Consider the following 23642-nt stretch of genomic DNA (forward strand, 5'->3'; position numbering starts at 1 on the left):
GACAAGTTTAAGTGCTCGTCCATATATTCCGCCTTATTCTGAATGGTTTCTTTATGTAATGTCATGCCTTAACCAAGTGAACAATGGCTTTTGTTGGTCCCATTTCTTTATAGTATTATTTTAACATTAAAATACCTGCTTAGAAGTTCATTCAACTTCCTTTTTTGATTTTCACAGTGAAAAAGTTCCCTCTCCCATTCAGAAAACACAAACATCAAAAGCAAAAGTGAAAAAGATTACATCCCAAAAGCAACCAAAAAGCAAATTAACACTTTTGACACCAAACCAAAAAAACATGTATATACAGTCAAGATCCTATTTTTATACTCTCAATAACATGCATACTTGTTCCTCTTCATTCCCAACAAAATGGCAGAAATTGTTCTAGTAGAACCAATTCAAGAAAGTACTGCTAGTACCAGCAGAAGAGCTTATACCACAAGCAATGAAAGAACCTATACAAGATCAATCACTTACGGGCGTGATCATGTGCCTGAGCCCTTTGATAGTGAGAAGTTGCCAGTGACTTTGATTTCGGAGATTCAAAGATTTCTTCGTGTTGCTAATCTTATCGAGTCAGAGGAGCCTCGAGTGGCTTATCTTTGTAAGACTTCAACTAAAATTTTCTTGTGTGATGACTTGTTTTAGCTGTTATACTGAAAGTGGCAGAGTGTCATTCTTGTCTGTGAAAAAGATTATGAGTATAATTCTTTGAATTCGAAGAGGTTACATGTCTGTTTGTATGCAAAAACAGTCAAAAGGATCCACAAGCTAGAGATTTTCCAATTCAACTTTCCCAATACATTTCTGTTAGATATTACTCCCTCCGACCCAAAATAAGTGTTCTTAATCTCATTTCGCACACATAAAGAAAAATAGTAAATATAAGGTATAGTTTACGAAGTTAATCTGTTTATAAGACGTTTCTTGAGAATTGAGCACTATTAATCATAATTTGGGTTTCTCATTCTTCTTCTTAATGTTATATTAGTACTTATTTTCTTTTTGGTGATAAGTGGTTAATCTAGTTTTCTTAATCAGGCCGGTTTCATGCATTTGAAGTAGCACATAACTTGGATAGGAATTCTAATGGCCGAGGAGTACGACAGTTTAAAACTGCCCTTCTTCAACGGCTTGAACAGGTACACTCTTGTTCTGCAGAAAAAAGGATAATTAGTCATTCATTCTGATTGTATAAATGTCCATATCAAATTTTGCTTCAATATGAGCTTTCATGTCTACCTTTAGCACCATTTCATTTCATCCTTAAACTGAATACTATCTAGATTCATGCTATTGAATTGCCACGTCTAACTTATGAACTATAGGATGAAGAAGTTACTCTCAGGAAAAGAAAGGAAAGGACTGATTTACGTGAACTTAGACGTGCTTATCGCGAGTATAAAGAGTTCATAATCAAACATGGTGGGGAGAGTAATCTCGAAAATAGGTAATGATTCCACTCTTTTAGGTATTATATTTGTCAGCAAGAGTGCTGATGTCCACTACTTACTTCAGTAATATTCATGTTTGTGTTCTCTTACTTTGCACAGAGAAAGGCTGACTAAAGCACGTGTCATTGCTTCAGTATTGTTTGAAGTATTGGATACAGTTTCCAGAGCAGCAGGTGTTCAGGTTTTGTTTACGCGATTTCCTTCTCTTAGTACTTTGATTAGCTCAATCTTTGGTTTACGTGCTAATAGAACCTTCCCTGTATCTTCTTATTAGGCTTTAGCTGGGAGTGATCACGATGCCAAATCTGAACTCTTTGTGTCATATAACATTCTTCCACTTGATCAAGGAGGAATTCATCACGCGATCATGCAACTCCCTGAGGTATGTATAGATGAGTTTGGCTGGCTAAATAGTTTTGACTGTGGCAGCTCATATGCAATGAGCTTAATGTTCCACAGGTTAAAATTGCGGTTGCTGCAGTTAGGGATGTTCGTGGGTTGCCTTTCCTGGAAGATTGTCGAAAACAAGAAACCAACCTGGATTTGTTCAAGTGGCTTCAGTTTTGCTTTGGATTTCAAGTACTAACCTTTCTATCATTCTCAGTTCAAATATTATCCATTTCTGTTTGTGTCAACATCATAAAAGCTGGAAATTTCATCATATTTCTTATGGACTTCACAGCTCTATGATATCAATAGTTAATATCACTTTTCTCTTTGCCAGAAAGGGAATGTGGCTAACCAGAGAGAGCATTTAATTTTATTACTTGCTAACACACATGTTCGGCAGACTCAGAAGCAAGTATTAGTACCCAAGGTGCTGTCCTAGTGTTACCTGCCTCTTTCTAGTTAAGATGTCATTTTAATTGACTTTGTTATGCTTACTTTCTGGGTATTAGCTAGGAGATGTTGCTGTTGATGAGCTGATGAAGAAGTTTTTTAAAAATTATACAGATTGGTGCAAATTTTTGGGACGAAAGAGCAATATTAGGTAATAAGATAATCTGTGGCATGACGATAGACTTTGAATTCCTTCTGCTTTCTGACTTCTTTCTTAACATATTTTTCGTTATCTCATGGATTTTCAGGGTGCCATATCTGAAACAGGAGGCTCAGCAGTACAAACTTCTGTATATAGCTCTTTATCTTCTGATATGGGGCGAGGCTGCTAATTTAAGGTTTATGCCAGAATGCTTGTGTTACATGTTTCACCATGTAAGCTCACATTTTATAACATTTCTATAAAGGTGACCCCAAATAGGGATGGACCTGGTTGTTATACCATGTAAATATATGACGCTTGAGTCTTAAGTCAACCCAAAAGCTAGCTCATTAGGGGAGGAATACCCAAAGTCTACATAAGCAAACCACAAGTCTATTCCTCAACCGATTGGGACTCTAACCCACTCTAACACCTCTATTTTATAATACAATGCAAATATGATCGTAAAAAACATATTCTCTCTTGCAGATGGCATATGAGCTGCACAGCATGCTAACTGGTGCTATAAGCATGACAACCGGAGAAAAGGTCATGCCAGCTTACCAAGGAGATTCAGAATCTTTTCTCAACAATGTAGTGTTTCCGGTGTATGATGTCATATATAAGGTACTTCAAAGTTTGGATATGCATTTATCTCTGATCTCCATAATTTCAGTTTCTAACCTTGTCCCTGAAACACTCAAGGAAGCTATGAAAAACGGAAAAGGGACAGCTGATCATTCGACATGGAGGAACTATGATGATCTGAATGAATTCTTTTGGTAGAGCTAACTTTCTCGCAATGCCAATCTTATATTTCAGTTGAGGGACTCCTAAATATGTCAGGAATTTGTTGTGATCCACTGATTGCTTCGCTGTTTCAGGTCTCCAGATTGTTTTCAAATAGGTTGGCCCATGCGTCTGGACCATGATTTCTTTTGCACAGGAACTCCAAATAATGTCAAAGATAAAAAAGAAAAGGTTTCTGCTTCTAACGTTGAAGAAAACAAGGATGCAAATGAAGATGAAGAAATGGGGGTAAGTTACCTGTTGACATTTCAAATTATAGTAAACAGTGTACATAGACACAAGAAAACATCCCGACCTTTCATTGATAATACAAATTTGCTTTTTATCTCATCTCACTGTATCTTGTATTTGTTTTGTTACCGCTTTTCCGTTTCTGCAAAATAAAGAGAAAATGGGCTCAAAACCTTTATCGGACACTATATAAGGTCTATGGGAAAGGGGATACATGGCTTTTCTCTTTCAATGATGCAGACTTCTGTCTATCAACGTATTGCATTCCTGTTTCTTATGTGTAGCATGTTCACATATTAGCTTGAAAGGTTCTCTGTATTGGTTCAAACAACTCCTGCCTTTTATGATTTTGTCAACTAAAATGGATATTAATTGTATTGTAACAACAATTCAAATGATCGAAAAGGAAATGTGAATTAATGTATGCTCTAAGGTGGCTTTTGATGTCGCAACTAAGTAATTTGCTTCTCTCGTACATGCGTATCCGTCTTCACAAAGAGTTGATCTTCTTGCAACACCAGGACTAAGCATGTTCAGTATCAGTTCTTTTGTCCTTGTGTTTACATAGTAAATTCCAAAATTGAAGGGAGCAACAGTAAAGTTGTCTTCATCTTCATGTGACCTATAGGTCACAGGTGCAAACCGTGCGAGTAGCTGGATGCTTCATGTACCAGCTGCCCTTCTAGTAAAATTCCAAATATTACAGTTTCAATCTATGATCTGCAGATCCTAGTGGATGAAGTGCGTGAACCAAAGTGGCTGGGGAAGACAAACTTTGTAGAAATTCGCTCATTTTGGCAGATTTTCAGATGCTTTGACAGGATGTGGACCTTTTTTATCCTATCACTTCAGGTGTGTTTGTCTAAGAGAAGATATTAACAACAGCTTAAGTATACATTCTTACTAGGTTTCTAAGCTCCATTTTTTTTTTTAATTTCTTGACTGTTTTCTTTTAGGCAATGATAATTATGGCTTCTCACGATTTGGAGTCCCCTCTACAAGTCTTTGATGCAACAGTACTCGAGGATGTTATGAGTATCTTCATCACCTCAGCGGTTCTTAAACTTGTAAATGGTATGTCTACTAAGTCTCTTGTTATTTTATCATTACATATCATAACTTAAGACAAACCGTATGAAGATATTCTCATTCTTGCAGTTATTCTTGATATCATCTTTTCATGGAAAGCTCGATGTACAATAGACCCTAATCAAACTCTGAAACATGTGTTGAGGGTGGTTGTTGCTATGATGTGGACCATCATTCTTCCTGTATATTATGCTAGCTCTCGTAAAAAATATACTTGTTATTCAACACAAAATGGGAGTTGGCTTGGAGAATGGTGCTATTCTTCCTATATGGTTGCTGTTGCATTCTATTTGATGACCAATGCAGTTGACATGGTTCTATTTTTTGTTCCTGTGGTTGGAAAATATATCGAGACCTCCAATTACCGGATATGCATGTTCTTATCCTGGTGGACTCAGGTAAACTTTCAGTGTCCTGATCCTAGCATGCAGAGAAATTGTGTCAAATTTTCACTTTTCTTGGTTTCCGAAATGCAGCCTAAGCTATATGTTGGGCGAGGAATGCAAGAAAGCCAACTCTCCCTTCTGAAGTATTTCCTACTATCCCTACTCTGATCCTATCTTTTAATGTGAAGCAATCTCTTGATGAGAGTCTCATTAAGCCTTATTTCTGGTTTTAGGTATACCATTTTCTGGCTGTTCTTGTTAATAAGCAAACTTATATTTAGCTACACATTTGAGGTGAGTAGTTCTAAGGCTTCTTATTGGTTTACAAGCTAGTATTACTAATTTGATCGTTGACACGACCATCTGTTCCCACAAGCTACTAGTTAACTTATCATGAAATATCCAGATAAAACCACTTATATCACCTACAAGACAGATCATGGCAATCGGAGTAAAAAATTACGACTGGCACGAGCTTTTCCCTAAAGGTAATTGTCTAAACCTTTTTATCTTCTTAAGTACCTGAAGAGTGTAGATATATATATATATGTAATCCTCTGTATGATTTTTTCCAATTTAGTCAAGAGCAATGCTGGAGCACTAGCTGCTATATGGGCTCCAATTGTACTTGTAAGTTATATTATGATTTCATCTTCTGTTTCTGAAGCTTCATATTTTCTTTTAAAACATAAGTATCTTCCGTACTGAATCTTGTCGTTTCAGGTATATTTCATGGATGCACAAATCTGGTATTCTGTCTACTGTTCAGTCTTTGGCGGAGTGTATGGAATCCTCCACCATCTTGGTGAGGTGAGTTGTTTTTAGTTTAATTTTAAGCCATTATATAGATACTCTCATCTCTTTTATTTACCACAGATTCGGACGTTAGGAATGCTGAGAAGTAGATTTTACTCATTACCTGAAGCTTTCAGTGATCATCTTGTCCCACCCGAAGCAAAAGATTCTAGAAACACCTTAATGAATTGGCTCATCCCTTTGACATTCCAATTCCAAAAGGTTTTTACCGTTGATTTCTTAAGTTAACTTAAGGATTTCTTTATAGTTCTGTCTCATCCCTCTGGTCTTGTGTTTGGCAGAACTTTCATTTATCAGAAAGGGAAAAGAGCAATGTTGTGAAGTTTGCTCTTGTGTGGAACCAGATCATCAGTAGCTTCCGAGAGGAAGACGTGATAAGTGACAGGTTAATCATTTTTGTCTAGCTTATTTCGACATGCTGTTCTTTATAAAAGAAAGCTAAGACTTTTGTGTAATAATTGACAACAGGGAGATGGATTTGATGAAAATACCTGTATCACCAGAATTACTCTCTGGTCGAGTTTATTGGCCCATTTTTCTGTTAGCAGATAAGGTACCATGTTGATCTTGAAGCTTTGTCTAGTTTGATACTAGCATTTCTACTGTTTGACTTATCGTTCATCTGCAGCTTGCAAATGCATTATCTATTGCACGAAACTTTGAGGGAAAGGATGAAACGCTTTTAAGAACAATAAAGAAGGATACATACATGTATTTGGTGGTCATAGAGTGTTATGAATCGCTGAAATACATACTCGAAATTCTTGTTGTTGGTGACCTTGAGAGAAGGTAATGTTTCATACTATTATCTCAAATGCAATTTAATACTCTCTTACTTTCTTAAACTCCGTATCAAGTCAAAACTACACAAACGAATTGAAACGCAGGGAGTACTGAAATCAATACTAGTGAAAGTGCTTTCTGCATTTTCATTTTTTTTTTCAATTCTAAACTCCCATTCATGACATGGTTGTCTACCTTTTAGGGTTATTTCTGGTATATTAGACGAAATTGACGAAAGTATTCAAAAATCAACACTTCTCAAGGACTTGAAGATGAGCCAACTACCAGTTCTATGTGCTAAGTGTATTACTTTACTTCAACTTCTGGTAAATTCACTCACAAGCATCAACCTTTTACTCTCTTCCTATAACCAATTTCTTCATTTACTCATGCTTTCCGTATTGACACATTGGTTTATCAAGGTCGAGGGAAAGGAAAGCCTTCATAACAAAGTCGTATTGGCAATTCAAGATATCTTTGAGCTTGTGACAACCGATATGATGTTAAATGGGTCAAGGTTAGATTTCTAAAGAATTTCAAGTCATAATAGTACTTACATTTATGTTGTGTCTAACTAACCATCCTTCGTGGTTGCAGAACGTTGGAGTCACTTGATGCTCACCTGTATAGTGAGAAAGAGGTTGTTGAATGTTTCGACTCGATTGAAGTACCACTGTTTGCATCTAAGAATTCAATCCATTTTCCATTGCCAGATAGTGATTCCTTATTGGAAAAGGTGTTCCAAATACTTTACTACTTATGGTTCCGTTTACTTGTAGTGTACTTATAGGCATACCTGAAAACATATGTGTAGCTACACAAACCTATTGTATGTATGGAGACTGATCTAACTTCAATTGTAGATCAAGAGGTTCCGTTTACTGCTTACTGTCAAAGATAAAGCCCTAGATATACCGACTAACTTGGAGGCTCGTAGGAGGATTTGCTTTTTCGCTACTTCTCTGTCTATGAACATGCCAAGTGCTCCAAAGGTGCGGAACATGTTATCATTCAGGTCAGATTCATCACATTTACTTGATATTTTTGTCACTTCGCATAAAATACCTACGGGTATGTGGAATTAACTACATATTCAGGTTTCAACAAGTAAACTTACTTACAGGGACATGTTTACTATACAGTGTTCTAACTCCACATTTCATGGAGGAAGTCAAATTTTCAAAGAAGGAGCTCAATTCAAGAAAACAAGCTGGAGTCTCTATCCTTTTCTATATGAAAAAGATATTTCCAGGTTGCCACGACGAAAATTCTCTATGACTTAATAGAGTGAAAGAGAGCTTCTTCCATCTCATAAGTTTTGATTAACTAAATATTCGTATTAATTATACGTCCTTAGATGAATGGGAGAACTTTTTGGAGCGCATGGAAAAGGAAGGAATAGATGAATCTAGTGATGAAATTGAAGAAGAGGAGAGAAGTTGGGCTTCTTTCCGAGGGCAAACTCTAAGCAGAACTGGTGAATTTACCATTCCTCTAAAAGTTATTTCGATATAAGCTGAAATTTTGAACTTTATCCTTACTAGAAATGTTCTTTATATGTTTCCTTCCGTTAACCAAAACAGTCCGAGGGATGATGTACTACAGAAAAGCACTGAAGTTGCAAGCTTTTCTCGACATGGCTGAGGATGAAGGTTTGTCATATTCAGATATTTTGACTCTCCCCCTACACCGATATTCAACTCAAGTGAACATCATCTGCATGTTTCTGTCTTGCACCAGATATCCTCCAAGGTTTTGATGCAATTGAGAGGAAAAACGATACATTATCAGCTCAACTTGAAGCCTTGGCAGACATGAAGTTTATACATGTTGTGTCTTGTCAAATATATGGATTACAGAAGACTACTGGTGACCCTCAGGCTCAAGACATACTAAATTTGATGATAAGGTACTTTTTCCAAGTGAAACTTCCATTCAGGGTACTTTTGTACTTGAAAATTAGTCTCGAAACTTAACTATGTTAATTTATCGATGTTTTGCTTAAAGGTACCCTTCTTTACGAGTTGCTTATGTTGAGGAGAAAGAAGAAATTACAGCAGACAAGCCGCGAAAAGTTTATTCATCTATTCTAGTTAAAGCTGTTAACGGTTTTGATCAGGTATTGAAAAAGAATCATCCAAGCAGTTGAAAACTGTCTTTTGCTTAATATTTTTGGACACTTCACTGTCAATATGCACAACTTCTCAAGAAAATACAGCAAGGAAGATCTATCTAATTGTTTCGTGTTATGTATCAAAATGAACAATGTCTTCTAATTCTAAAAAATTGGTCTATGCTTACTCTTACAAGTCTTTTGCCTATGTTGTAGGAAGTATACCGCGTAAAGCTTCCAGGTACACCAAATATTGGAGAAGGAAAACCTGAAAATCAAAATCATTCCATAATTTTCACACGCGGTGAAGCTCTCCAAACAATTGACATGAACCAGGTATTCATCAGCTTCAGGATTTTGAAAAAGAATAAGCTCATATATATGTTTTAATAGTGTTTTTACAGGATAATTATTTAGAAGAAGCTTTGAAAATACGAAATATCTTGCAAGAGTTCCTAAAACACAGTGGTCGGCGTCCTCCTACAATACTTGGCATGAGAGAACACATATTTACAGGAAGGTCAGCATCTAAGAACTGTGATTACCTGTTTATGAAACTATCTAGTACATTATCAACAACAATATTTTTGCGCGTTATGCAGAGCGAGTTTACTCTAAAAAGAGAAAAATAGATATTAAGAGAAAAAAAGACTAAAAGAAGAGATTTTTTTGAGTAAAATGCTAAAGAAACTTTCATCCCGATTGCAGTGTTTCTTCTTTAGCTTGGTTTATGTCCTATCAAGAAACCAGTTTTGTCACCATTGGCCAGAGGCTTCTGGCTAATCCACTCAGGTAATTTAATCCCTATTTTAACATGTTTACTTTTATGTAATAGTGATCAAATGAATAATAAGGAAACTATCTTGGGGAGGGGTGTGTGGGGGGGGGGGGGGGGGGGGGGGGTAAAACCACACCTAAACTATCTCCTTTTCGCAAGTTCATACCTCAACTATCACTCCCTTTGTATTAAAACGTGTGTTGATGCTGAGTTAGCCTACAGACACCTGCTGTCAGTTAGGAACAAATATTTGGCCAACTCAGTATCGAGGTGTGTTTTAATACAAAGATAGTGATAGTTTAGGTAGGTAAAGAGAACAATGGATAGTTGATGTATGAAACTCGCGAAAAAATGATGATTTAAGTCACATGGTATCTTTTCTTGTTTAGAAGCTCTTTGCATAAAGGAAACAAAAAGTATATCATGCTGTATTCAGATTGCTTACAACATCCTTCTCCATCGAAAATTTCAGGGTCAGGTTCCATTATGGGCACCCGGATGTGTTTGACCGCGTATTTCATTTGACAAGAGGTGGCATTAGCAAAGCATCCAAAACAATCAACTTGAGTGAAGACGTTTTTGCAGGTTTTCCTGTTAATGCAAAATGTTCATTTGACATCATAAAGTTATATAGACTAGAAAACACATGACAGTATCTGATATAATGTAGGATTTAACACGACTCTGAGACGCGGACATGTCATATATCTTGAGTACATGCAAGTTGGAAAAGGTCGTGATGTAGGCCTTAACCAGATTTCAAAGTTTGAAGCTAAAGTTGCAAATGGAAACAGTGAACAAACAATCAGTCGTGATATGTATCGCCTTGGCCATAGATTTGACTTCTTTAGAATGCTCTCATGTTATTTTACAACAGTTGGCTTCTACTTCAACAGCCTGGTAACTACATTAAATCCTGTAACTAATATGCTGGTTTATATGTCTCTTTTAATCTCTGCTGTCAAAACTATGCAGATATCAGTGGTTACGATTTATGTGTTTCTATACGGTCAGCTCTACATGGTATTAAGTGGTCTACAAAGAGCACTACTAGTTGAGGCAAAACTACAAAACATAAAGTCACTGGAAACAGCTCTAGCTTCTCAATCATTTATCCAGCTTGGACTTTTAACAGGGTTACCAATGGTCATTGAGTTGGGACTAGAGCGCGGTTATCTTAATGCTCTTAAAGATTTTGTTCTGATGCAACTGCAGCTGGCTGCAGTTTTCTTTACTTTCTCCTATGGAACAAAGTCTCATTACTATGGCAGAACAATTCTTCATGGAGGAGCTAAGTATAGACCTACTGGTCGTAAAGTTGTGGTTTTTCATGCCAGCTTCACTGAAAACTATAGACTTTACTCTCGGAGTCACTTCGTCAAAGGATTTGAACTTCTACTCCTGTTGATTGTTTATGATTTGTTTAGACGATCATATGAGAGCAATTTGGCATATGTTTTAACTACATATGCAATATGGTTCATGTCATTTACTTGGTTGTTTGCACCGTTTCTGTTTAATCCTTCTGGATTTGATTGGGGCAAGATAGTTGATGACTGGAAAGATTGGAACAAGTGGATTAATCAACAAGGTGGTATAGGGATACAACAAGATAAAAGTTGGCAATCATGGTGGAATGATGAACAAGCTCATCTTCGTCATGCTGGGCTATTTTCGCGGTTAATTGAGATACTCCTTTCACTGAGATTTTTCCTTTACCAATATGGACTGGTGTATCACCTTGATATATCCAATCAAAGTAAAAATATTGTTGTCTATGTGCTCTCATGGGTTGTCATTGCTTTTATTTTCCTCTTGATGAAGGTAAGCCACTCCCTGCACATTGCCTGTCTCTCTTTTACAATGCTGATATACTTCCAGTTTGTGAATACTAGAAGACCCCACTTTGTGGAACTATACTGAGTATTGACGCTGTTGCTGAATTTTCCAGATGCTGAATATCGGAAGGCGGTTTTTAAGCGCAAACCATCACTTAACTTTCCGGTTGTTTAAAGCTTGTCTATTTCTAGGAGTTGTGGCAACTATTATTACCCTGTCCATCATATGTCATCTGTCTGTGAAAGACTTGATTGTCTGCTGTCTAGCTTTTCTACCAACTGGTTGGGGCTTGATATTGGTAAGTCCAGTATATGTTCTTGCCTATTTTGCTACACATACTTCCTCCTCTTCTCTGTCCTGTTTTTGTCTCGTTTTGAATCGCGTAAATGCTGCTGTTCTCCTCAGGTTGGCCAAGTAGTGAGACCAAAGATTGAAGGTACTGGATTGTGGCACTTCACTCGAGTGTTTGCTCGAGCTTATGACTATGGAATGGGTGTTGTTCTTTTCGCGCCTTTAGCTTCACTGGCTTGGCTTCCAATAATTTCAGCTTTCCAAACTCGGTTTCTGTTCAATGAGGCTTTCAGTAGGAGGCTGCAAATTCAGCCAATTCTTGCAGGAAAGAAGAAACATTAGTGATCTCTATTTGACTTTACATTACATAACTTGCATGTACACATATTGTTCTGTTACTGTAGAATAGCAAAATACTGGTAAAAACATGTTGTCGTGCGGATATACTCCATAGGGAAAACAATCGATTGTATAATTCTTTCATGTACAGGTATAGTTGTATACTAGACTATTGTGCATAGACGCTAATGAATAATACGCATTCTTAAAATCTCAAGGTTATCATCTTTCAGTAGAGTGTTGGTCAAAACTGAAAAATAAGTTCGTCCAAGTGTAAAACCAAATATGTTTTATATTATATCGCGTATATCACAATTCTACATCAAGAGAGAAATTAATACAAGAGAGAAGTCTCAATACCGGAGCTGGCTGTGGAACTGTTGTCAACAGAAGGTGCTACAACTGGAGGTGAATCAACTGATGAAGACTCTGCATCAGAAATATCAGATTCCACAGAGCTCATTCTTTCGGTCTCTGATGATTCTAGTTCCTCTTTAGATTTCCCTGATGACTTCCCAAACATCACTTCCTTTATGCCACCACCAACAGATTTGCCAGCATATTTAAGGATTTTCTTCATCTTGCCCTTTGTGGGGCTTTTCTCATTTCCTGCACGGTTCTCTTTTCCATCTTCTGTAGGTGTTGTTGCTAATGACACTATAATCTTCACTCTGATATCCTTGGCATTAACTGCCCTAAGATTCACACGCAGAGATGAAATAGGCTCTCCAAGATTGCTTGAACTTCTCCGGAGAACTGAGCTGATCTTATGTAAACCCCTGTGTAAACGACCTGGGGAATCCCCTAGGTAATTCAGGCTTAAACCAGCATTTACAGTGAATAAGAAGATATCAAGGTCACCCAGAGAACTGTACCGCAGAGCATACATGGTAAAAGTCAACGGACACACGGGGAGCAAAAGGGGTCAAAGATTACCTCATCAAGAATTAAAATAGTGGCATTCTTCAGTAGAGCCCTTGCAACAGCAATTAGCTGAAAACAGAAAGATGGTGTAATCAATATAACTCTGCAAACTTGTGCTAATCTGATTTTTGGCATTCACCTTTTGAATCAGCACTCTCTGAAAAATTTGAGCCCTTAAGCTGGACATAGCCTTCTCCCAAATGGAATTCATGTTCACCAAATAACAGAGAATGTAACAAAGCTTATTTATCGAACATAACTACTTCACTTGTAATTACTCTTAGTCATACTAAATAGAGCTCCAAATACTTAATTGGTGCTGCCAATAGAACAAATAATTCTAAAATCCTTCACATTTAACCAAAGCAAGATGATGAAAACTTTTAAATAAACAAAAATATCAAGTTTATTTTAGATAATACAATGCCTTGAACTAGTTATGTAGCTTCTCAAAGTCAATAGGAACGTCTCCCATCACCCTCCGTAATCACATCTTTGAAAGCACCGCCACTGGGAATCATCGGTAGAACATGCTCCTGATGAGGTACAATCACATCCAACAAGTATGGCCCAGGAGTGTCTAACATCTTTTGAATGGCAGCTCTAAGATCATCCCTGTGTGACACTCTTGCAGCAGGTACGCCACAAGCCTCTGCAAATTTCAGCATATTAGGGAAGATCTCTTCCTCATTAGCAGGATTACCCAAGTAAGTGTGTGCTCTGTTAGCCTTATAGAATCGATCCTCCCACTGAACCACCATTCCCAAGTGTTGATTATTCAGCAACATAATCTTAACTGGGAGATTCTCCACCTTAATTGTTGCCAACTCCTGCACATTCATAATAAAACTCCCATCACCATCAATATCAACCACAATCTCACCCGGTCTTCCAACAGCCGCACCTATAGCAGCAGGCAAACCAAATCCCATTGCTCCTAATCCACCAGATGTCAGCCATTGGCGTGGCTTTTTGTACTTGTAGTGTTGGGCAGCCCACATTTGGTGTTGCCCCACACCAGTACTAATGATGGCATTTCCGTTAGTTAACTCATCAAGAACCTGAATAGCATATTGGGGAGGGATGGCTTCACCGAAAGTCTTAAAATTCAATGGGTACTTCACCTTCTGCTCCATTAACTCCTGCCTCCAAGCAGAAAAGTCCAACTTCAGCTTACCTTTTTTACTCTCGAATATGGAATTCAAACCCTGTAATGCCAACTTGATATCTGCACAGATGGAAACATGAGGTTGCTTGTTCTTTCCAATCTCAGCCGAATCAATATCAATATGGACAATCTTAGCTCGGCTAGCAAAAGCTTCCAATTTACCAGTAACTCGATCATCAAACCTCACCCCAAATGCAAGCAACAAATCACTACTATCCACCGCATAATTAGCATACACAGTCCCATGCATACCCAACATTTGAAGAGAAAGCTCATCCCCACTTGGAAAAGCTCCAAGACCCATCAAAGTACTCGCCACAGGAATACCCGTAAGCTCCACAAAGCGTCTCAGCTCCTCACTCGACTGTGAACACCCACCACCCACATACAAAACAGGCTTCTTTGACTCCGAAATCAGCCTAACAATTTGTTCCAAAAGCATCTCATTAGGTAATTTAGGCAACCTAGACATGTAACCAGGCAACCTCATTGGCTGATCCCAATTAGGTATCACCAATTGTTGCTGAATATCCTTAGGAACATCAATCAAAACAGGTCCAGGCCGTCCTGATTTCGCTAGAAAAAACGCTTCACGAACAACCCTAGGAATATCCTCTACATCCATAACAAGATAATTATGCTTCGTAATGGATCTCGTTACCTCAACAATAGGAGTTTCCTGAAACGCATCAGTACCAATCATCCTCCTCGGCACTTGACCGGTAATAGCAACAATCGGGATACTATCCAACAAAGCATCAGCAAGACCGCTAACAAGATTCGTAGCTCCCGGACCAGATGTAGCAATACAAACACCAGGGAACCCAGTAGCCCGTGCGTAACCCTCTGCAGCAAACACACCACCCTGTTCATGACGTGGCAGCACATTACGAATAATATTTGAACGTGTCAAAGCCTGATGAATCTCCATGGAAGCACCTCCTGGGTATGCAAACACATCCTTAACCCCTTCCCTTTCAAGTGCCTCCACAAGAACATCACAACCCTTTCTGGGTTCGTCAGGGGCGAAACGGGAAACAAAGATTTCGGGTTCAGAAACGTCGTCATGCGTCGTGGTTGATAGGATGACATTTGAAACAGTGAAACGGCTATGATGTTGGGTGTGTGTAAGGTGAAGGGGTGATGCTTTTTTGGGGTGATTGTGGAAAGTAAAGGTAGATTTGGGAAGAAGGGTGGAAGATTTTGATGAAGATGGAGGTAGGGTTTTGGAAAAACAAGGAGATGGAGATGCAGCCGCCATTGTTGTTGAGGAGCTAAACTCAAAGGAGGGCCATGAAAATGAGGTGGTGGCTATTTTATTCAACTTGATTGAGAAAAAAAAATACTGTGCGCCACAAAAAAAAAACATTTGACTCAATCCAAATAGGAAGAATTTTTTAGTTGAATTTGAAATAATGGACAAATTCTCATCACCATTCGATGAGTCATTTTTAAAAATTTTAATCCCACTTAAATTTTTCATGTTGCGCTTTAAATCTATACGACAAATATGACAACTTTTTTTTGCATATGATTAAAAAAAATACTTATGTGATATTCACTCTTGATTTTTCTAAAATTTTCATGATACAAAGCTTGAAACCACAACAAAAACTATCTATGGTACATTAGATTTTCGCCAACATGAAGCTATTACAGGAAGGGCATAACAACATATACATTCAGAGACTATACAATGGGGGAAACTGGGAAAAACATCTTGTTATAACATATTCAAACTTCACCTCATTGGTCTACCTCAGACTTTTTAAAACTTGAAGACTGACCGAAAGCATGATTTTCGTTTGAGTTCGCTGCTACCTCATCTGGAGTTTTGATGCTTTCACTATCTACCAGTTCACTGGTTCTTATTGTGGTGTCGGAATTCTCTATACCGGAGCTAGGTGTGGAACTGTTGTCAGCTGAAGGTGCTACAACTGGAGGTGAATCAACTGATGAACGTTGAGACTCTGCATAAGAAGTATCAGATTCCACAGAGCTCAGTCTTTCTGTCTCTGATGATTCTACTTCCTCTTTAGATTTACCTGATGACTTCCCGGACATCACTTTCTTTATGCCACCACCAACAGATTTGCCAGCGTTTTTAAGGATTTTCTTCGTCTTGTTTCTCACTCTCCCCTTTGTGGGGTTTTTCCCATTTCCTGCGCAGTTATCTTTCCCATCTTCTGTAGGTGTTGTTGTTAATGATGAAGGCAAAATGGTGTCATCCACTATAATCTTCACTCCTATATCCTTGGCATTAACTGCCCTAAGATTCACACGCGGAGATAAATCAGGCTCTCCAAGATTGCCTGACTTATCCTCTTTACTTGAACTTCTCCGGAAGAGCGAGCTGATCTTATGTAAACCCCTGTGAAAACGACCTGGAGAATCTGGCTTACTTCCGTTACCACTTCCATCAAGCTTGTATTCATTATAGTGAGAGGAGCCGCCTGATGTTGACTTAAGACTTCCCTTAGAACCAGCATTTTCACTATGAACTTCTCCGCCAATAACCCTGTTCTTCCCCTTTCTTGGTTCCCATACTTGTGCTACTTCACTCCCTGGTTGGTGTACCCATATACCAGTCTCCCGCTGCCCTTCAATATTAATAGGTTCATACTTATCTCCAGTTTTTGAAGGTTCATCAACTGATTCAGTGGTTAAGGAGCTTTGTTCAGTTTTATCCACCTCAGCAGATTTGCTATCCTGTTCATTGACCATACTTCCGCTATCATATGACTGCTCCGCGCCCTGAAAATTGCTGAAAACTTAGTACTTCCTTATTTTCCGTCATTATTTATCATAATAAACTAAACTTATTCCTCAGCACCGTTATTTTTGTTTACTGAATTCATCCATTATAAAATTATGAGTAATGGAAACCATTTTTCAGGTGCAAAAGAAGATAATAAGTGAGAAATCTTTGCTTCTTAACATTTCAATTTAGTGTTCATGACAAATTTCACAGGAAAAACATATACCTTTTTGGCACAGTCAACAACAGTTATGGCAAGATGCAATCTCCCAATTTTGATGTTCTGAAGAGACAGCCACATATCATGCCTCTGGCCATCCCTAAAATCACAGATATTGATGGAACATTTTCTGTTCACAAAGAACAAATAAGAAGTGAATAAGTTGCTTATGTAGGCTTCGAATAATATTCCATTGGAGAACATACTGATGTCGAAAGAAAAGAAGAAGAAACTATAGTTAACTCATACACCTATAGAGAAGAATATTAGTATTTAAATTGCCAAGAGAACAGGACGAACCCCAATGTATCATCATATAAATGGTCTTTGTCACGAACTTCGACATTGAGCATGTTGTTAGGAGACTCCCATGTACAGACTGGAATCTTGAACTCCTCACGCCACTGTGGATTCAATGTCTTCTTCTTAGTCTTAGTCCTGAATCTGTAAAGGCCAATGTGCCCCTTAACATATGGATCAGCCAATCCTGAAAATGACCACCCAGCTTTTAGCCATACATAGCTAATAATTTGACAGAAGTACAGTAAGATTATTTTCTAGGTACCATTTAAATCTGATGGCTTCATGTCAGCTGCTTCAAGAACTTCTAAAATCACAAAAGCAATGGGCTCCTTAGCATCAGCTGAAAACCAGTTTTCTGACAAAATGAAAAAAGAAGACTTATGTAGCAGTGACAGAACATAACAAATTGAATTCAATCACTTCAAAAACAGAAGCTCAACAACTCTAATATCATATATTTATCTAGACAAAATACGCTGAGCACACAAATGCGTTTAATTAGTACTGTACAAATGAAAGATGATAAGTGTTGCATCGAGAACTATCAGCATGAGATATTAAAATCTGTGAACCACCTCCACCAGTAATAGAAAATACTTAATGGTATCCCATCCTGTCTGTATGTATTAGACATCAAATAGACTAAACTCAAGCACATTTAGGGGCTAATGCTTTTACTTCCCTTTGTCTTTATCCCTGGGGGGGAGGGAGGGGGAGAGGGGGGGGGGGGGTACATGGTAGCAAAAAAGTTCACCCTCTTATGTAGTTTGAATTATTAATTAGGTCGAGACACCCACTACAACACACTAAACATTTTAATAAACACTGACCACCAGCTTACACTTCTTTTATAGCTTATCTCCTCAAATACAATTCAATCCCCTACCAACACAGAATGGATTATATTAGAAAATTTATCAACAATATGTTGTGTATCAGCTAGTTCAAGTTCTCAAAGATGAATAACTGACACGGTTCACTCGCTGCCTAATACCACCTTACAACATTGTATATAATGAAGTTAAAACATATGAAAAGTTCTAGGCTTTCCAAACAGTCAAAATAACTTCACTGCAATTCATGGAATCAGGACTTCTTCCAACAACACTAGCACAGAATCATATATTGGTAGAATTAAAATGTTTGAAAGCCGCTATAGTCATCCCTCTGTTCACAGCTTACTCAAACAGGAAGCGGCCTTCTAAAACTTCTTTTTCTTGATTGACTTAAATTCACATAACTAACCTGATATCTGAATGGGTTAAGTAGGTTACAAATTCAGGGAGGGAAAAGGTTTAGCGGCCCTCTTAACAAAGGTAAGAGAACAAAAGCATCACAGAAAGGCCTAACACTGTAACATTTACTGGTGTCACCTTTTGGATGGAAAAGGTTTTGTGCCATGCACTTGACTCTTATTGTTAGCCTTCTCTTTTTTTGACAAAGGTAACAAGTTTTTGTATAAATCTTCAGCACTGAGGCTGAGGTCCCAAAAATTTACATCACAGAGCTACTTACAACTGAGTAGGCTCAGCAACCAAAAAAAAAAGGAAATTTATCACTAGTCTTGGACATCTAAAATAATTTGAATTGGTATTTTCTCCATCACAGTTATTGCGAAGAGACATCTAAATAATTAGTCTTGGACAGTACATTTGTGAAATTGTATGTAAAGCCTAAAAATGGGCTGCTTTTAGGCCACTCTCGTTTTTCTCGCTACACTACGGGAATCACTTTTGCTTTCTTTTCCTCTAACTACTAAGATGTTTCAGTTCGCCAGGTTGTCTCTTGCCCAAAGTCCATTTTCATTTTTTTGGTGAATAAAACTTAAACAGATTGAAATCAAATTCATCAAAAAAAAAAAAAAAATTCAACAATATTTATAATGATTTTTCAGAAAGTGAATTTCCATCTCAACCAATTGAAACATTCACTAATAAAAATAGAGTATTAAGTATTTAAAAAAAAAATAATCTTTTAGTTTCTCAAATATTGATAATCTCTTATATTTAATATTCATGTCAAATTTCCTGTCAATGAGTTGGACTCAATTATATTGGAAACCAAACGACAAGGGTGGAAGCTAGGGTGACCATTACCTGGTTGCGGCGACACAAACTTCTCAACATCCACCACCAGCATGTTGGGCTGCAAGATATTAAGAATAACTTAGTCTAAAAGCTCTTCATGGCATTTTTTTCCTTTTCTTTTGGGCACATGGAAACTAGTCCACAATACCTGATTGTAAATTATTCAAACCATTGAAGCGTAACTTCTATTTGGAACTTCTGTCGCCATCTAAGTTGCTCGGACTCGGGTGGGGATCTAGAAGACAGATCCTTCATGATCTAAACTTTAAGATTTGGGGGTACGGATCCAAGTATGGAGACTGGTGCAGGATTTGGCTAAAAATAATTCAAAATCTAAACAAAGAATTATGTCTAAATTATGAGACATTATGTGGAAAATACAAAAGATATTTCGAGGAGAAAATATTGATCAAGAGGCAATTTAGAAGGTGATATAAGGAAAAGATGATATAGAAATTTCTGTATACATGGTACTCATTGAATGATATCTTAGTTTTTGTTTAGATTTCAGAAATCATTGTATTTGTCCCGAGTTACTCCATCAATTTTGGTCAAAGTACCCAAAATCGGTTCATCAAATATGGTACGGATCCCAACCGCATCCACATTGTGTTGACATGGGTGCGGCACCAAAAGTGAAGAGTCCGAGCAACTTAGGTTTCCATTCTTAAGCACATCAAAGTCTAAAATATGTTTCTACCACAAGTATATTAGGGGGTATAATATTAAACAGAATACAGACTCAAATCTGAATGAACCGCACCTCGACAAGTGTCTGCTCAAAGGCAACAGCAAGAAGTTTATCCTGATAAAGATGACAAGCAAATCTTAAAAAGATTGTATATATGTCAATTCAATGTTAGAGAAACACACAATACTCATTGAACTAACCATCCATCCAGCAATTCCAGGAAGTTCTGTTACATCAAGTCCATGTGTGAAAATTGGCTTCACAGTCATCTGAAAATAAGGAGGCTCCACAAAGCAAACCCGCAAACGACCGAGAAATGGCCACTTCCTTAAGAACTTTACCCCAACCAAGACCTACATGGAACAGCAATACCTCCAAACATATTATTTTAGGAATTAAAATCTGGTCATCAAACAATACAAGGGAACAGAAGAATTGAGAGGTGAATAACTACACTCAATGGCTATACTATCAACACTGAACATAGAACTCTCTAAGATTGTCATAAGTTTCCTCATTCCTTCGTATGCCATGTATTCGACTAGAACACCTAAAAATAAGTGTGCTAGTTTGCTTGGCTAGCAGCACAGGAAGACATTCTTATAGCTGAAAATTTAGGAATAGAAGGGTAGCTCATTTCATTTGGTTCTTCATGTGCAAGAAATTAGCAGAAAATGTAAACCACTTGGTAATTGGTGTCATGTAGCGCACTCATGCACCCACAAACTGTGGAGCACAATATGGCATATTTGTTGTATTGAATGCGTAATGCCTAATTTTACACAAACTTGCCACTGAGATATGAATTTTGAAAGAAGAGGAGTACAGCATGGGAGATGGCCCATACGGCTACAGCGATAATATCAATAAATATTTCACCAAAAGAGGAGCGAGTTGATGCTAATAATTAAGACATTCACAAAATCTGCAACCATAAGTACTGAACGTTAAACTGATACTATTAATCCCCCTCCCCCCACCTCATTTCCCTTTTCAGTGTCAGATTTTTACAACGGAAGAAGATTTTCACAATATTAATTGCCATTAGTGAATCACCTTTCCCTCAACATGCATGCCCAATAGATGCAACTTCGCCCACATCCCAAAGCCCAACCTTTTTCTCAGTTTCACAGCAAGAATTGCACTCATGTCATCGGCAGCACGGAAATTCATTCCTAACTCCAGGACCTGCACGGATAGATTTAAATTTAACCATTACCAAAAAGAGCACAAGTTGGCAGAAGCCAAACTGCTGACATATATAAACATTTTTGCGTCAAGACTACATACCAAGTGATCATCTCCAGTAGATTCGCGAAGAACCCTCATTTCTGTGAACATAGGTGGGCTTCTTCCCAAATAGAGGTGCTGAACTACAGCTTCTTTCTGTATGCATCAGGGGGAGGAAATTACTCTTCATAACTCAACTCAGCAAACAATTAATTCTTCGGAATAAAGTTAAAAATTGGATGGTTACAGCATAAGGATGAAACTATAATGTTGATGAAAGCAGAACTGCTTGAATTCGAGAACACTAAATAAAGGGAAAATATAGAAAATAGAGGCATTAAATGAAAGGTGATGCATAGAATCCAGAAAGAAAGAAAGAAAGCTAGTAACAGAAGGTAGACATGCTTTGAACCACTTACAGCAGTCCAGGGTTTGTACTTCTGAAGAAACCATGGAATGATAGAGAGAAGAATTTTCTGTGAAACAATCTCCTCCATGCAGAGAGGCCAAATCTTTTCAATCGCATAGTTTAACCATCTCACTGATTCAGAGTCTGAAAGTACCTGGTAAAATCCAAAAAGCACATAAAAAAGAAGAAGCAGTAACTCAAGTCCAAATTAATCGAGAGTCGGCAGGAAAATTGCTGCTTATTCAGCTCTTAATCTTGCTGATGAATGACTCAAGTCAAAATTTTGGTATCAAAGAAACATAGAGGGAAAAATAAAACAATATTTAAATCTTGTAAGTGAGTGCAAGAATCAGAAAAACTGTTGGTAAATCTTAAAGTTCCTAAATTTAGAATATTCTTCTGCTTTCTTGCAATCTCAGTACCTTTTCTCTTTGAGAAACACAAAAAAAAAAAGAATTTTCTTGAGAATCAATTCAGTATCTTTTCTTTTGCCTGTCAAATCTAACAACAAAAATAATAAAGTTTCCAAATCTATCATATTAACTTTAACAGACAAAAAGGGGGGGAAATGAAACTAAGTTCCAATAGAAGTCCTGCAAAATGCTTACTCGCCGCTGACAAGACTGCCTTTTTTCCTCAAACTGTAGCTTCCTCCTTAATTTTGTCACATACTGCTCATGAACCTTCAAAATTTAAAGAACATAACTTGATAAATCCACATCAAATACTTAAAATTAAAGCAAAAATATCGAAACTTGATAGTCAACGAAAAAACAACAACAAACACACCCGCGTAATCTCACAAGTGAAGTCTAACAGTCTAGACTGTACCAAACCTTAGCCCCTCAGCTCAGCAAAGAAACAACACATAAAAGAGTACAAAATTGAAATAAAAACACAATCTTTAGCAACTTACCATATAGAGATAGATAAGCGATAGGAAGTAAGCAAAAGCGTGGCAACAATCGAAGGAATTAAGCAACCATAGTGCAAGCAACACAATACCCACATGATGAATAATTGTAGCATCCGTTATACTCGACATTTCAATCCACCCCCAAAACCCAAAACCCAAAACTCCTTCTTCTTCTCTCTACTATATACACAGCTCTTGATCCCAAAATGACCAACACCCACTGCAACTAGCTAAACGCTTAACCCAAAATTCTGATTACGTACTTAAAACCCCATTTAACTTGAACCCCATTCATTGCAACAGTATTAAAGACATTTATTCAGTGTAGTTTACGCGTGAGTATACACTTTTTATATCACTGAAACTGACATAACTTGGAGGTTTAAGATTTCAAATTGGGTAATTAAGTTTCAGGATGACGAAGTAGTCAACCAAATCGGCTAAAGATTTTCATTTTTGGAGAAGTTGATCAGAGTTACAAGTTGGGAAAGTCTCTGTATTTTGGTGTTTCTAGTTTTTTCATGCTTTTTGACTGCCAGAAATTTCCCAAATACTCGAATAGACACATAATATATAAATATGTCTTTTAATGTATTATTTAATTCTGTATTCTCAAAATCATAATTTCTTTCTATTAAAAAGCGCGATTAAACTTTGAAAAGAACCTAAGTAAAAATGCAGAAATGAGGTCCTATTATTTTGAAGATTTAATTTTATTAGTCAACTAAGAATATACTTTTAGTTATGTTATATGAGTATATAATATGTTGCATGTCTGGCCATTATTCTGGTAAACGTATAATTAATTAAACTCAATCGTATATTATCTTTTTTTTTGTGACAAAAAGCACGTTTTCACATGATGGAATTCCGCTAATTATGTGGCATGTTGTGCTTGAAAAGGAAGTCCATGTGTTTTTTTTTTCTTGGTAATTAATTTTCTACAATACATATTATAAATATATAAAATGTGTTATGTGTGGATTTATTTTTCCCTAACATCAGGTCATTAAGATATATATATA

At 37.3% G+C, this 23642-nt stretch overlaps 3 protein-coding genes across 5 annotated transcripts; 1 reads left to right on the top strand and 2 right to left on the bottom strand.

Annotated features, from left to right (window-relative positions):
* Window positions 1–42: 42 nt before the first annotated feature.
* LOC101252007 (putative callose synthase 8) lies at window positions 43–15285 on the top strand. 2 transcript variants are annotated; one of them, XM_004244335.5, is made up of 41 exons: window positions 43–604; window positions 1042–1142; window positions 1329–1450; window positions 1554–1635; window positions 1729–1836; window positions 1914–2033; window positions 2179–2271; window positions 2354–2445; window positions 2543–2669; window positions 2926–3063; window positions 3142–3218; window positions 3321–3474; window positions 4204–4329; window positions 4434–4551; window positions 4636–4964; window positions 5043–5095; window positions 5186–5246; window positions 5359–5440; window positions 5533–5582; window positions 5676–5762; window positions 5829–5969; window positions 6050–6153; window positions 6237–6321; window positions 6397–6557; window positions 6754–6877; window positions 6974–7068; window positions 7149–7287; window positions 7415–7566; window positions 7694–7803; window positions 7909–8028; window positions 8135–8203; window positions 8292–8460; window positions 8559–8670; window positions 8881–9000; window positions 9069–9184; window positions 9373–9456; window positions 9915–10027; window positions 10113–10342; window positions 10418–11266; window positions 11394–11579; window positions 11687–15285. In XM_004244335.5, exons 1-41 carry the CDS (start codon window positions 370–372, stop codon window positions 11912–11914), a joined length of 5862 nt encoding a protein of 1953 aa, XP_004244383.2. In that variant the 5' UTR covers window positions 43–369; the 3' UTR covers window positions 11915–15285. The 2 variants fall into 2 exon arrangements, with proteins under 2 accessions (XP_004244383.2, XP_069143242.1); XM_069287141.1 differs by lacking the exons at window positions 43–604; window positions 1042–1142; window positions 1329–1450 and having other exon boundaries at window positions 1567–1627.
* LOC101254112 (acetolactate synthase 2, chloroplastic-like) lies at window positions 12098–15372 on the bottom strand. 2 transcript variants are annotated; one of them, XM_069287144.1, is made up of 3 exons: window positions 12975–15372; window positions 12848–12904; window positions 12098–12703 (listed from the first exon to the last, which is right to left on the bottom strand). In XM_069287144.1, exon 1 carries the CDS (start codon window positions 15370–15372, stop codon window positions 13291–13293), a length of 2082 nt encoding a protein of 693 aa, XP_069143245.1. In that variant the 3' UTR covers window positions 12098–12703; window positions 12848–12904; window positions 12975–13290. The 2 variants fall into 2 exon arrangements, with proteins under 2 accessions (XP_069143245.1, XP_069143244.1); XM_069287143.1 differs by having other exon boundaries at window positions 12848–15372.
* On the bottom strand, window positions 12098–23409 carry LOC101253806 (C2 domain-containing protein At1g53590). Its single transcript, XM_069287142.1, has 12 exons — window positions 22618–23409; window positions 22310–22384; window positions 21712–21855; window positions 21353–21448; window positions 21119–21250; window positions 20263–20415; window positions 20135–20176; window positions 19381–19429; window positions 17547–17639; window positions 17282–17468; window positions 16988–17111; window positions 12098–16757 (listed from the first exon to the last, which is right to left on the bottom strand). Exons 1-12 carry the CDS (start codon window positions 22744–22746, stop codon window positions 15750–15752), a joined length of 2232 nt encoding a protein of 743 aa, XP_069143243.1. The 5' UTR covers window positions 22747–23409; the 3' UTR covers window positions 12098–15749.
* Between the last annotated feature and the right edge of the window lie 233 nt (window positions 23410–23642).

Source organism: Solanum lycopersicum, chromosome 7 (genome assembly GCF_036512215.1).
Source record: "Solanum lycopersicum chromosome 7, SLM_r2.1".
NCBI classification, from domain to species: Eukaryota; Viridiplantae; Streptophyta; class Magnoliopsida; order Solanales; family Solanaceae; genus Solanum; species Solanum lycopersicum.